General features: G+C 43.4%; 1 protein-coding gene across 1 annotated transcript in view; it reads right to left on the bottom strand.

Annotated features, from left to right (window-relative positions):
* Window positions 1–325: 325 nt before the first annotated feature.
* The window catches only part of ADA (adenosine deaminase), a 274,533-nt gene continuing 262,343 nt past the window's right edge, over window positions 326–12,515 (bottom strand). The window contains exon 11 of the mRNA XM_086932554.1: window positions 326–2,573. Within this exon, the coding sequence (XP_086788680.1) occupies window positions 2,469–2,573 (105 nt within the window). The 3' untranslated portion in view covers window positions 326–2,468. The remainder of the gene's footprint in view (window positions 2,574–12,515) is intronic.

Below are 12,515 nucleotides of genomic sequence, written 5' to 3'. Positions count from 1 at the left end.
GTGAGCTGTCTGGAGATGTCAGTTATTTTTATCTAACACATAACATTTAAATAAATAGCCTGTTAATATTTCAAACTATATCAGAAATTATGAAAGCACTTTTTTTATAATTAAGAATGGTGATTCAAACAAAAAGTTAAATAGGAGCAAAACAAACAGGAAATCTTTACTTGGTGATATGCAAATGACACATTAGCAGAAATTCTATTTCCAAACATTGTTTTTACACTATATAGTTTTATAAGTAAAACTGCATGTCAGTGGAATGTTTGTAGCCATTTCAATGTAAAATTTGCTGATTACAAATGAGTGTGCTACCACTTCATGCTTTAATTATGTATTTATTAAAAGTGATAATTTTTAAACATGATTTGAGAAACAGTCCTGCGCCCCTGCCCTAAGGACAGTGCTGTTAAGGAACTAATAGGCAAAATCAGGGGTCATGTGTATACTGTAGCTAGATTTGTATTCTATATGGAATGAAAGATTACTCTATTAAATCACAGGAGTTTTCTGTTCAGCAGACATGCTGAACTGAACTCTCACATTTGAAGGTGCTCTCAAATGTGGTAATGAAGAAAAAGGCGGCTCACTGAATTAAAATACTTGCCCGCGTTCACATAATTTGGAACCAGTTTATTGGTCAACCGCATTACAAATAGGTCCAGTATATTATTTGAGTCACTAGACCTGCAGATCTAATAACATGTTTATGATTTTTCGAGGCCTGCTAAGTATGATCAAACAACATCATAAAGCTATGAGGTAGGTGTTCTCAATGTCAAAAAGATTTCACTGTTCTTTTTTCATGGGCTTTTCTATTGATATATCACATTTTATTATTCCACTGTATACATAAAAGGATTATAAACAAAGTAATCGACATGGCACTGTCAATATTTGAAGGAAATAAATTATTCTGGCGAACCTTTCTTTAAATAAGTCATCCAGCTTTCTGTGGCATTCATTTCACAACATTGGAACATTAATTAATCATATTTTGTTTCTATTGTGGTTCTCCAAAGACCATTTTGGTCTCCGCTCCTTAACCGCACTGGTGCAGAATCATATGTTTAGATCACTGTAGTTTCACCAAACAAGTAGGTACTTGTAGGCATGGTGAGCTAATTCTGACCAGGATACCCATTTTGTCTCCTGTTTAAGGAGACTGGTTTGACATGCTCCACGTCAGTGAGAGCAATTACCTGCCTCGATAAATGACCTAGTTACACTCCTTTTTTGGTTTAATCTTAAGCATTTGTACAATTTAAGAGAATATTCTTAAACACCCTACACATAGCAACAAACATTGGCAGTATTCTTTTTAAATGTGAACATTTCTTTATGACGATCAGATCATGCATCCTATGAATAGGCCACCCTATAGATATTCAAGTTTTGGTTAATTTTAAACAACCTCTTTGTGAGTGGGATCAAATCTGGGCAGAGTTGCACCTGAGTCCAGGAAATCACAGTCCAAAATCATCTGTGATCTCAGATCCTAATCATAGCCAACGTATCTGTTTCAGACAGCCTCGTGAAGATAGAACCGACTTTAATGATTTTGTCACATTCTTTTAATGGAATTTTTCAATAGTTTTAGGTTGATTTTAATGGTAATAAATTGTGCATTTGCAGTACTAACTAGTTTAGTTTCTGTTATAGAGATAGACTGGTAAATCTTCATGTATGGAACATCAACACTGATCTCTCCTATGCACTGTAGAACCAGCATCAACCAGTCAACTAAGGTGATGGAATAACTTGTATTTTATACTGAGACCGAGTATTGCTATAAAAAGATAGAGCTTTATTTTTTATAATAGGGCCTCATTTCTGAAATGGCCTTAAGAGAGTAGAGAACTAACCTGATATTAGGAATGGTTGAAGATATCTAATTTCGCTCACTCTTACTGTAATGATTTTTCTAAAACGTTGCTCAAATTCATGAATTTTAGGAAATTGATAATTTAAAAATGGGTGTAAAAAAACATTTCACATTAAGTTTTCGTGAGGGAAAAACAATCCAATAGCCTGCAAGTTTTTGCTGGAAAATTATCCTGCTAACCAATTTCTTGCAGGTAACTTCACTCTCATAGTTGTGCACAGTACTCAAACTTCACAGTTACATGATCAGTCAATGTTAAGAACTTGGCGATGAAATAATTTTGCACATCCTAGGAGGTCGTAAAATCCAGAATCGAACACACAATACACTGGTAACTTTTTTATGCAACATACACTGTCTTATAAATTGCGTAGGTTATAATTTTAACTGAGGTAGAGTCCACAGGCATGATGAAACAATACAAAAATACTGTTTAGCAGGAAAGATTTGTCGGCGTCAAACGCTCCATTTCCTGTTTTTTCAAACTCCGTTTTAAAATGAAGTGATGCCAGAAGTTTTGGATCTTAGGGTTGAAGCTGGGGGAGCCTGAGCTGTTTCTGTTCACTTCTTCCAATTGTGCTTAAAAGGCGGTGTCGAGAATCATTCCATAAGCTTCATACAATCTATTAAGAAGTTCCTTCTTTTCTTTCTCAGGGAGGAAGCTGGATCGAGCTGCATTAATATTCTGCAAAAAAGTGTTAATGTAAAATGTTCATATTAAATTAGATCTGGAATTGGTAAATGCACAGAACAGTATCAATGTAGGCACTCATAATGGCAATAACAAACAACACCACAAATTCTCTGCAGCCCTAAACTAAATATGGTCCTGCTACTGGAAGTGTCAATACGCCCTTATTATTCACTGTTGATCTCCACTATTCCTAAATCACCTCTTTCACATCACAGTCTTTCCCAAGGAACTGGTTGGTACTCAAGCACAGACCCTCCAGTGAAAACCTATCTAACATGGCTGCCTTGTGATTCCCGGGACCTGGTGTGTATATAACAACAGAAGTATCCTCCATTTGATTCTCCTAACTGCACCAAAGCTACCAGATCAACAGAAGGTCTGACCACGAACAGCTGCTGATGGTGCATAAGTATCGTGATGAGGACCAGTTGGATTAGAAATCATGCCTCTGCACCGTACCAGGCCTTACAGCTGAGAAATGCCAACAAAGACAAGCATTAGGATAGGCCTGAGTAATAGTAAAATGTACTGACCATCAAGTAACTGTAACATACAGCGATCCCTGATATCAGCTGAATTAAGTTCACTCTGTTATCACATACAAATAAAGCGCAATATCGCTGTCTCACGGCTGAAGGATTGTGCTCCGTAACAGCCACCTATGATGATGGGCAACATGGATCTTTTGTAACGTGAAAAATATCTGGAACGCTTAATGTTTGTTGTCTAACCCCACCTGGCATGCCTGGAGGGTGACCAATATTTTGGGAGGGGGGGCGGGGGTGGGGTTGGGGGTTGCGTGGCTTCTTCCATAACCTAGATATAGAGGGACGAGGACTCATTCTTCATAAGTGGGATGTTGCCCAATTACTCCAGGAGAGGAAGCTCGATACAGAAAGACTACAATGAGAACATCAGGAAGGCAGAATGTGCTTTCAAAAGATGAATACAATGTTACCTGTGCTGAACAACACGATCACCTCTACAATCAGGTTTAGAATACTGGTATTAACTACCCTTTGAGGAAACCAACGCTTAGAATCTGGGCAAAGGATAGTTGCAGAGGAAAACTTGCTTGGCAGGGGATCTTAACACATTTTCAAAGAGCTTTTCCATCGTAGTGGCCTAAACATCAGATTTTGCTTGCTAGGGAGTCAAAACGGTTAACTGCTTTTGTTACATTTCAGTGAGCCTACCAGTTTTTCAATGGATTTTGTTCTCACCTCTGCGAAACTGGCCTTGCTGTAGGTTATGAACCCTTAGTTAGGCAGTTTGAACACTGCTACTGAGATGATAAACTAAGACGATCTACTAATTTATACTTAGACGATATACTGATTTATGCGAAATCTGTATATAAACTTAATTCAGCCCTAGACTGGCCATTGATAAAATTTGAGCACACAGGCATGACCTCCGAAAAGAATTATATACATCTGTATGGAAGGAAGTTTGTTATATATGGCAACTGATAAGGTAAACATGCATCAAACCCAACTATGCTTTTGATTTTTGTCCATTGTTGGGGCTCCGCATATCAATAATTGAGTGCAAATCATGCGATCGATGAGATGCACATGCCTTATAACAGAGTTTTTATTTGAAGTCGAGCTTTTAAAAGGGTTGTTGGAAAATAATTGCACATTTGAGTGTAAGTTATTATGACTGTCAGCTCTGAGGGCCTCAACATATTGCTTATAATGCTCCAAATATTTCATGCATGAAAGTCACATTTTTAAGCAAATATTTTTAACACTCGAGATTGTAAGTCATTATGTCCTCGTACATCTCGCTTAGATCACTCACAATTTGAGGTCTGCGTGACTCACGACCCTCTCAAAGCATAAAATTCCCTCCCGCCCTCCTTACTTCCTGTTTCTTGTATGCCTTGCTAGGGAGAGATGATGTGGGTGTTTGGCCCAGGGACTTTAGGACCAGCGGGAATCGTAGGCTATGTAGACAGTGGTGGCTGGTGAACTTTGAAAGTGGTGGGTGTAAGTGCCTGCCTTGAATTGAAGAGAGTGAGCAAAGTAAGCAAACTCTACTTTCATGGTGTGACAGGAAACCCTACCCTCCTTCAGACTGCTGGTGGTTAACCATCCCATAGAAAACTTCAATGGTAGTGAGGCAATATTTATGCCCTCCTTCTCACCAGCGATGATGGTGCCAGTGGTGAACAAAGAGGAAAGTCAGTTGACATGGGCACCCTAAATGTGCCTATGTTGTTATTATACATGGGGGGTAACATTAAGGTTTATTAAAGACAAGAAATATTTTTACAGTTCACGTCCTGAACTCCTATTTGAAAATGTTCTCCTATGTGAGAATGAAGAAAAAGGAGGCATGTCGAAATAGAAAAAACTGCCTAGAATCACACAATTTGGTGAAGTATGAGGCCAGGATTGATAAGTTTTTGAGTTTTGACACTGCTATTCAAGCAGTAGATTGTTATCTCGTTGTCTCCCATACTACATTAAAGGTTAATACTGTATCTTACATTTCGGGACATAAAGTGAGAGCATAGGTGGGAAGCAGAAGCCACACACTTGTTTCTAATGGATTTCTAATTTCCCCTCACAATTACACAGCAGCTACAATGAGAACTTCCAGAATGGAAGTTTTGTTGCATGTTGAGTTAATGTAAAAATGTCTCAAGTTATTTTTTCACTGAAGCACTCCGGTACCATTTTACCATTACCTGCAAAGTTGTCTCATGCAGCAGCCTTGAAATGCACCGCAACTGCAAATACCAATCTTCACTGTGATCAGTTTTTGTAACTGCATCAGGAAGAGGAGCCACAAGGTGTTTTTTAGGTCTCGGCCTGATCCAGCGCATGCGCTGCTCTGACCGAGACATTTAGTAGCTGCTTTGAGAAGTGCTACTTTCCCGGTGACCAGCTTACTATCACGCGCGTAATAGCAAGCTGGTGGCCGGCCAGGTAGCACACTTGCGGTGACGCGCGTACACACCACTCGCTCACCACCTGCGTTTTTTTTTCATTTCGCGGCCGCGCTGCTTTACTTTTACGGCCGCGCGGCCAATGCTAGTTACACTTTCCCATTCCCCTGAAAGCAGTGTTCAGGGGACAGAAGTCCACTGATGGGGTCAGGACCGGGAGAACCCCAAGCCGTCAGAAGATGAATGAGCCGGACTGTCAGGCTGTGATCCATAACTGACAGCAGCGAGGTGGAATCAAAGAGTGAGCAACTTTGACAACACGCTTCACAGTCCTGCCCCCCTGTGGATCTAAATGATTATCGCCATACATAGAACTCAGAGGAAAAGGCTTACATGCTCTCAAATTAAACATAGCAGGGTTTTGGTTCTCTGTCTTGCACTGTGTTTTCTGCAAAGAAAGGAATTGCCAGGGCTTGGAACATTAAATTAATGGAATTTTGACTTGCCTTTTAATTCCTACCATTCACCGCAAAATATGAAAGGGCCCAGATAACTTTATGCCCCTTTCGGTGCGTTTTCTGCTGACTACTCAGATATAACTCTAAAAGAAATATGTTTTCGAACAAATCACCTTTGTAGACTGTACAAACGATGAGGAGTGTATATTATAGAAAGAGCCCATTCGAAAATAGAACTCTTATCATAAAAAAAAATTGCAACTCTGAGGGCTTGACGATATTGATCACTGGTATTAAAATACCAAGTCCTATGGCTAAACAGTCCCTTTCAATCTCAAATATCACAGGTCGGAGTTTACACTTGTTAATTATTTTTTGACGATGCTGTTTACAATGACCTTGTGAAGAGAAATATGGAAGATCTTGTTTTTTGGACTGAAGGTTAGCTTATTTAGGATATTGTCATTAAAATAACACTGACAATATTTGCATGGCCACATAACTAATCCAAATATGAATATACGGATTAGTGGCATTATTTAAATTTCCTATGAAAACATGGCAATGGATAGATGTGTGAAACACTTGTATTTTGCAGATGTAGAGTGCCTAGTTTCTGCATATTTGGCCTTACATTGATTACTGAGATTGACACTTGTTCTGGTAAGCAAAGTGAGACCGTAGGTTCTATGCTTGCTCAGCATGTGGTACAGTTAATTGTGAGGTAGGGAAACTGGTTAGATGCTCGAAAACTATTCCTGTTGCCATGATTCAATTTCTTATGTCAACTTCAATTTTGGGGACTTTTCCATGCACAAAGAGACATTTCACATACTTGCAGACATGCATGTGTTTGAAAATAGCTAAAAGAGGCAACTTCTGTTTCACCAAATGGTTGTATGACAGAATATAAAAAAAATCCCGATCCAAATTTTTTTTTTAAGTTTGGAGAACCAAAATTAGCAACAGACTTGTAAAGTACAAGAATATTTACAATAAAAATATTGTGGACCAAACATAAAAGTATTTGCATTGGTTCAGTTTTGTTTGAGTGCCACAATCCACACTAGGAGTGTGGGATACAGGAGAACCGCCCAGTATCATGTTGCCACAAAGGACAACTTTCTCACACTCAGCGTAAAAAGTGCTTTTATTCTATAAAAATCATACGTTAACGTTATGCAATGTGTGAAGAGACTACCAGCAAGAATAACAAGCATTTGCAATGCAATAGGTCTCGTTTGTGTATAGTATTTGTACGAGAATCACCAGTAGGCACTCATTTTATCACTGACTTTGTTTACAGAAGCAAAACCACGGACCTCCTTTGTCAGCAGCCGAGCCACACCTCTGGTGTTATGGAAGCCTAAACGGATATTTTTACATTGTTGTTTTTATTCCTGATGGTAATACACTTATAAGGTCCCAAAGGCGAGACTTATTGGCTATGCCAATGCCTGTTTTTTATCTGATGATGAGTGGGGCAGCGTCTGACGTCATCTTTATGACACTGAGCTGTTTTCTGCTCTGCTTCCCTTTCCTAATTTTCCATGGAGCTTCTCTACTTAGCAGTCCTGCAGTTAAAGAGTGCTTATATAAATCTATAGCGGGCTACAGTCATGAGTGATGGATTCCCCTTTTCTCTTGCCTGGATTTATTGGAGGGCTTTGTCTGTGGCTTTCCTAGTGAGCAATGGAGTAATCCAGGGACTATTCAAGGACTAGATGTTCCTTTTCTTCATTGTAACATGAAGACAAAAAGAAGTGGGCAAGCAGCAGCATTCTTCCTCTCCTCCTTCTGAGGGTGATGATGGAGAGAAGCCTTTAGGACACAAGGGTCATTCTTCTGATGATTCTGAAGGCCAGGTAGGTTCAGGCGTTGATTGATGAAGCCGTGGCGAGAGACTTGGCTTTCAAACCTCCCAATCCTAAGACACCAACATCTGCCATAAGGATGTGGACACTGATACTGAGAGTGACTCATCGTCTGGGAGACCCGGTGCATCTGATGGTAAATTCATTTCCAGAGATCGGTTAGATGCTATTATTTTTCACTGCCTGCTGTCGATAATACTGGGAGGCTATTTGCACAGTATGACAAGCCTACTTCGGTGGCTCTTCCTCTTTACCCCAAAATGAAAGACCGTATATTCCGGGTCGGAAGGTGCTGAATCGGTTTCAGGTTCCTGAATTCCTGCAAAAATCCTATGCTTTGGAGGAGGTGGATGTTCTCTCTCCATCCATTAAAAACATTTGTAGAGACTCAGAACATCCTGCATCCTCAACAGTCGGGGTTTCGCTCCGGTCATTCCACGGAAACAGCCTTGATAGAATTATCTGATTCCATCAAGTTCTTGCAGGATGAAGGAAGGCAAGCTGTCCTCATCCTGCTTGACCTAACAGCAGCGTTCGACACTATCTCTCATGTCATTCTGATAAATAGAATGCGAGAGATTGGCGTGACAGACACAGTGTTGGCATGGGTAAAATCTTTCCTGTCCAACAGGTCCCAGACTGTGTCCTTGGGTCCCTACCTATCCAGCGAAAAACTCATTACATCAGGAGTGCCCCAGGGGTCCATATTAAGCCCCCTTTTCTTTAACATCTATATGGCTCCCCTCCTCGCTGTGATAGAATCTCATGGGATCCTTGTCACGTCATACGCCGACGACACCCAACTTGTCGTCACTATCGATAAAAAGTGTATGGACGCAGACTTGCGATTCCGAAACTGTCTCTCCGATGTATTCCAGTGGCTGAACAAAAACCACTTGAGGTGCAACAGTGCGAAGACCGAAATCATACCGCTGGGTAAAGGCCTATCTTTCTGCCCGAAAGATTGGTGGCCCAAAGGATCAGAGGCCCCACCCAGTGCAGTGTCTTCCGCACGGAACCTGGGCGTACAATTTGATTCATCCCTCTCTTTCGACGAACACGTCAGGAACACTGCTGGGCGCTGCTTCGGACTCATTAAATCCTTAAAGAAATTCTTCGACTTCCTCCCCATTGCAGCTAGAAAATCAGTCGCGGTAGCCCTAATACTCTCCCGACTTGATTACTGCAATGGTTTAATGGCTGGAGTGAAGAAGTCCACCCTTAGGAAGCTACAGAGTATACAACACGCAGCTGCTAGATTGGTCCTGAAACTCCCTAGAAGGTCATCAGCCTCAGCAGCACTAAACTCCCTTCATTGGTTGCCACTTCATAAAAGAATCCTTTTTAAACTTCTACTCACTGTGTTCAAATCCATGAAAAATACAGGTCCTCATTACCTTGCTAATCGTTTCACGCATTACAACCCCACACGATGTCTGAGATCCTCTGGGACCAATCTCATCACGATCCCGAGGTTCAAGTATAAAACTAGGGGTGGGAAAATCTTCACCGTCCTGGCAGCAAGGGCATGGAACAACTTGCCCGTTAACCTCAGACTAATTGAAAAGGAGAGTCTCTTTAGGAAACTCCTTAAGACATGGGTGTACCAACAATCAGACACTGGCAGCCATTTAGACCCAGATTCTCACCACGTATCACTTACACGCATGCTCAGCGCCAAGATGCTCCTTCCGGAGCGAAAGTTTGCGCTATACAAATACCCATAAATATCAAATATCAAATATCCATTAAAGTGGACTCAATCTTTGCTCCCCTTGAACGCTGTTGTCTATTCTCCAGCGAATCCAGTGGAGAAAAAAGTGAACTCTGGCTTGAAACAATGTTTTGGGGCTACGAATCTGGTGTTCAGGGTAGCATCCTATGCGGTTCTCGTGTCTCAGTGCTTGGTCAAGGATTTTGACTCTCTGACTGAAGAAATGCAGGATACGACTGATATGTCTGATATTTTGGTTCAGATGGAGCAACAATCTAAACTATGACTGACATTTTTTCGGATATCAGGAAAGCGGCATCTGTAGCCTCCAGCTCCATAGCAATGCCCCAGAGGAATTTGTCGCTCCGGGATTGAAAGGATGATTTCTCAGGAAAAGCCTCCTTCCAGAAGCACCCATTTGACGGTCACAAACTCTTTGGGGATCGCCTGGATAACATGATGTGGATATCATTCAAGGATAAGAAACATTCCTGGTCCTATCGGTTGTCATCTGGTAAGAATTTCAGGTCCTGGATCCGGGAGACTAGGGACTATACCAAGGAGGACTCCAAGTCTTATTCTTCATACAGTTGCAGGTAACCGCTGCGTAAACCTGGAAAGGCACAAGACTGGTCCAGCAAGGCAAGGCCATCCTAAGAGAATTCCTGACTACTCCAGCACTTTGGCCTTGGACAAAGTGTGAGTAAGGGTCATGGATTTTGTTCATGCTTAGAAAACCTCTGTCACAGATTGATGGGTTCCGTTCTTTGTTCAGTACGGACACTATAGTCCTCGTCAGTCTGCCTCCTGACTCTGGGCGCATCCACCCTCCCGTCCTCAACGACCCTGTGAAGCGAAAGGTTTGGTGGGACATCGTCTTGGCCTTACTGTTCAAAAATGTAATTGTTCCCGTCCCTCCAGAGGAAAGGAGTTGGGGTGTGTATCTTATTTTTGGTCCAGAAAGTGTCAGGAGGCTATTGGCCGGTGCTCTATTTCAAGAGGCTTAATTGATGGAGCTGAATTGTTCCTTTTTCCATGATTACACTGAAAAGCATCATTCTACTAGTCTCTGTGTAAGACTTTCTGGCAAACATTGGTTTGCAGGACGCATACTTACATGTTCCTATCCAGCAAGGCCATCCCGGTTTCTTCTATTAGAGGAGGGCGGAATCCCATTTCTGTGATCTCCAGTTCGGGTACAAATCCAACCCACGGGTTTTCACGAAGGTTCTGGCTCCATTGTTGGCACTTATTCATCAGCCGGGTGTATGTGTGCAACCCTATCTCGGTAATTGCCTTGTCTTGGCCAAGTTTGCCCCTTAAGTGTAGGCACATGTTAATCTGAAGGTCCACATTTGACATCTCCTGGATTCCTCATAAACCCTGCAAAGACTCAGTTGCTCCCAGAATAGGATTGGGTCTTTAAAGGGGCCAAATTCCACACAGAACTGGGGGTGGCAACCCTTCCAGACAGCAGGGTGCAGAAGATTCAATCTCATGTTCTCCATCACCTGATGGCTTCCTCTCCCAGAGGTTTAGATTGAATGAGAGTTCAAGGGGGACTTGACAGCCACTGAGTTTTTGGTTCCATGGGCTCCGTTCCACTGAAATAAGCTGATTTACTTCCTCCTTCCACACTGGGATCCTCGCAGGATATATCCCTCCCTCAATCAATCAATCAATCAATCAATCAATCAAAGCATTTATATAGCGCACTACTCACCCAGAGGGTCTCAAGGCGCTGGGGAGGGGGGGTCCGCTACTGCTCAAACAGCCAGGTTTTGAGTTGCTTCCTGAAGGCGAGGTGGTCTTGGGCCAGGCGTAGGTGGGTCGGGAGGGAGTTCCATGTCTTGGCGGCGAGGTAGGAGAAGGACCGTTGCACTGTGGTGGCTCTTCGGATGCGGGGGACGGCGGCGAGGGCGTGGCCGGTCGATCGAAGCTGGCATTTGGGAGCGTAGAAGTTGAGGCGGTTGTTGAGGTATCCTGGGCCTTGGTTGTGTAGGGCTTTGTGTGCGTGGGTGAGGAGTCGGAAGGTGATTCTCTTGTTGACCGGAAGCCAGTGCAGGTCTCTCAGGTGTCCGGAGATGTGGCTGCGACGGGGGATGTCCAGGATGAGTTGTGCTGAGGCGTTCTGGATCCGCTGGAGTCTCTTCTGGAGTTTGGCGGTGGTTCCGGCGCAGAGGGAGTTGCCGTAGTCCAGATGGCTGGTGACGAGGGTCTGGGTGACCGTCCTCCTGGTCTCGGTGGGGATCCACCGGAAGATCTTACGTAGCATGCGCAGGATGTTGAAGCACGACGAGGAGACGGCGTTGACTTGTCTGGTCATGGAGAGAGAGGAGTCCAGGATGAAGCCCAGGTTGCGTGCGTGGTCCGTTGGTTTGGGTGCGCTGCCTAGGGCGGGGGGCCATCAGGAGTCGTCCCAGGCGCAGGGTGAGGATCCCAGGATGAGGACTTCCGTCTGTTCCGAGTTCAGTTTCAGGCGGCTGTTCTTCATCCATTCGGCTACCTCTTTCATCCCTTCGTGAAGGTTGGCTTTGGCGGTGGCGGGGTCGTTGGTGAGGGAGAGGATCAGCTGGGTGTCGTCGGCGTAGGAGATGATGTTGAGGTTGTGCTGGCGTGCGATGTCTGCGAGGGGGCTCATGTAGACGTTGAAGAGAGTTGAACTGAGCGAGGAGCCTTGAGGAACGCTGCAGATGACTTCGGTGGCTTCAGATCTGAATGGGGGGAGGCGGACTCTCTGTGTCCTTCCGGCGAGGAAGGAGATGATCCACTCCAGTGCCTTCTCCTGGATTCCGACGTTGCTGAGTCGCTGCACTAGTGTGCGGTGGCAGACAGTGTCGAATGCCGCGGAGAGGTCTAGGAGGATGAGGGCTGCTGTTTCTCCGTTGTCAAGCAGTGCTCGGATGTCATCGGTGGCTGCAATCAGGGCGGTCTCGGTGCTGTGGTTGGCCCGGAAGCCAGACTGCGAGAGGTCGAGGGATCCATTCA

The sequence above is a fragment of the Lissotriton vulgaris genome, chromosome 7 (assembly GCF_964263255.1).
Source record: "Lissotriton vulgaris chromosome 7, aLisVul1.2, whole genome shotgun sequence".
In the NCBI taxonomy this organism is placed as follows: domain Eukaryota; kingdom Metazoa; phylum Chordata; class Amphibia; order Caudata; family Salamandridae; genus Lissotriton; species Lissotriton vulgaris.
The sequence above is the reverse complement of the archived record's forward strand: the minus strand, read 5'-3'. Positions and strand labels throughout refer to the sequence as shown.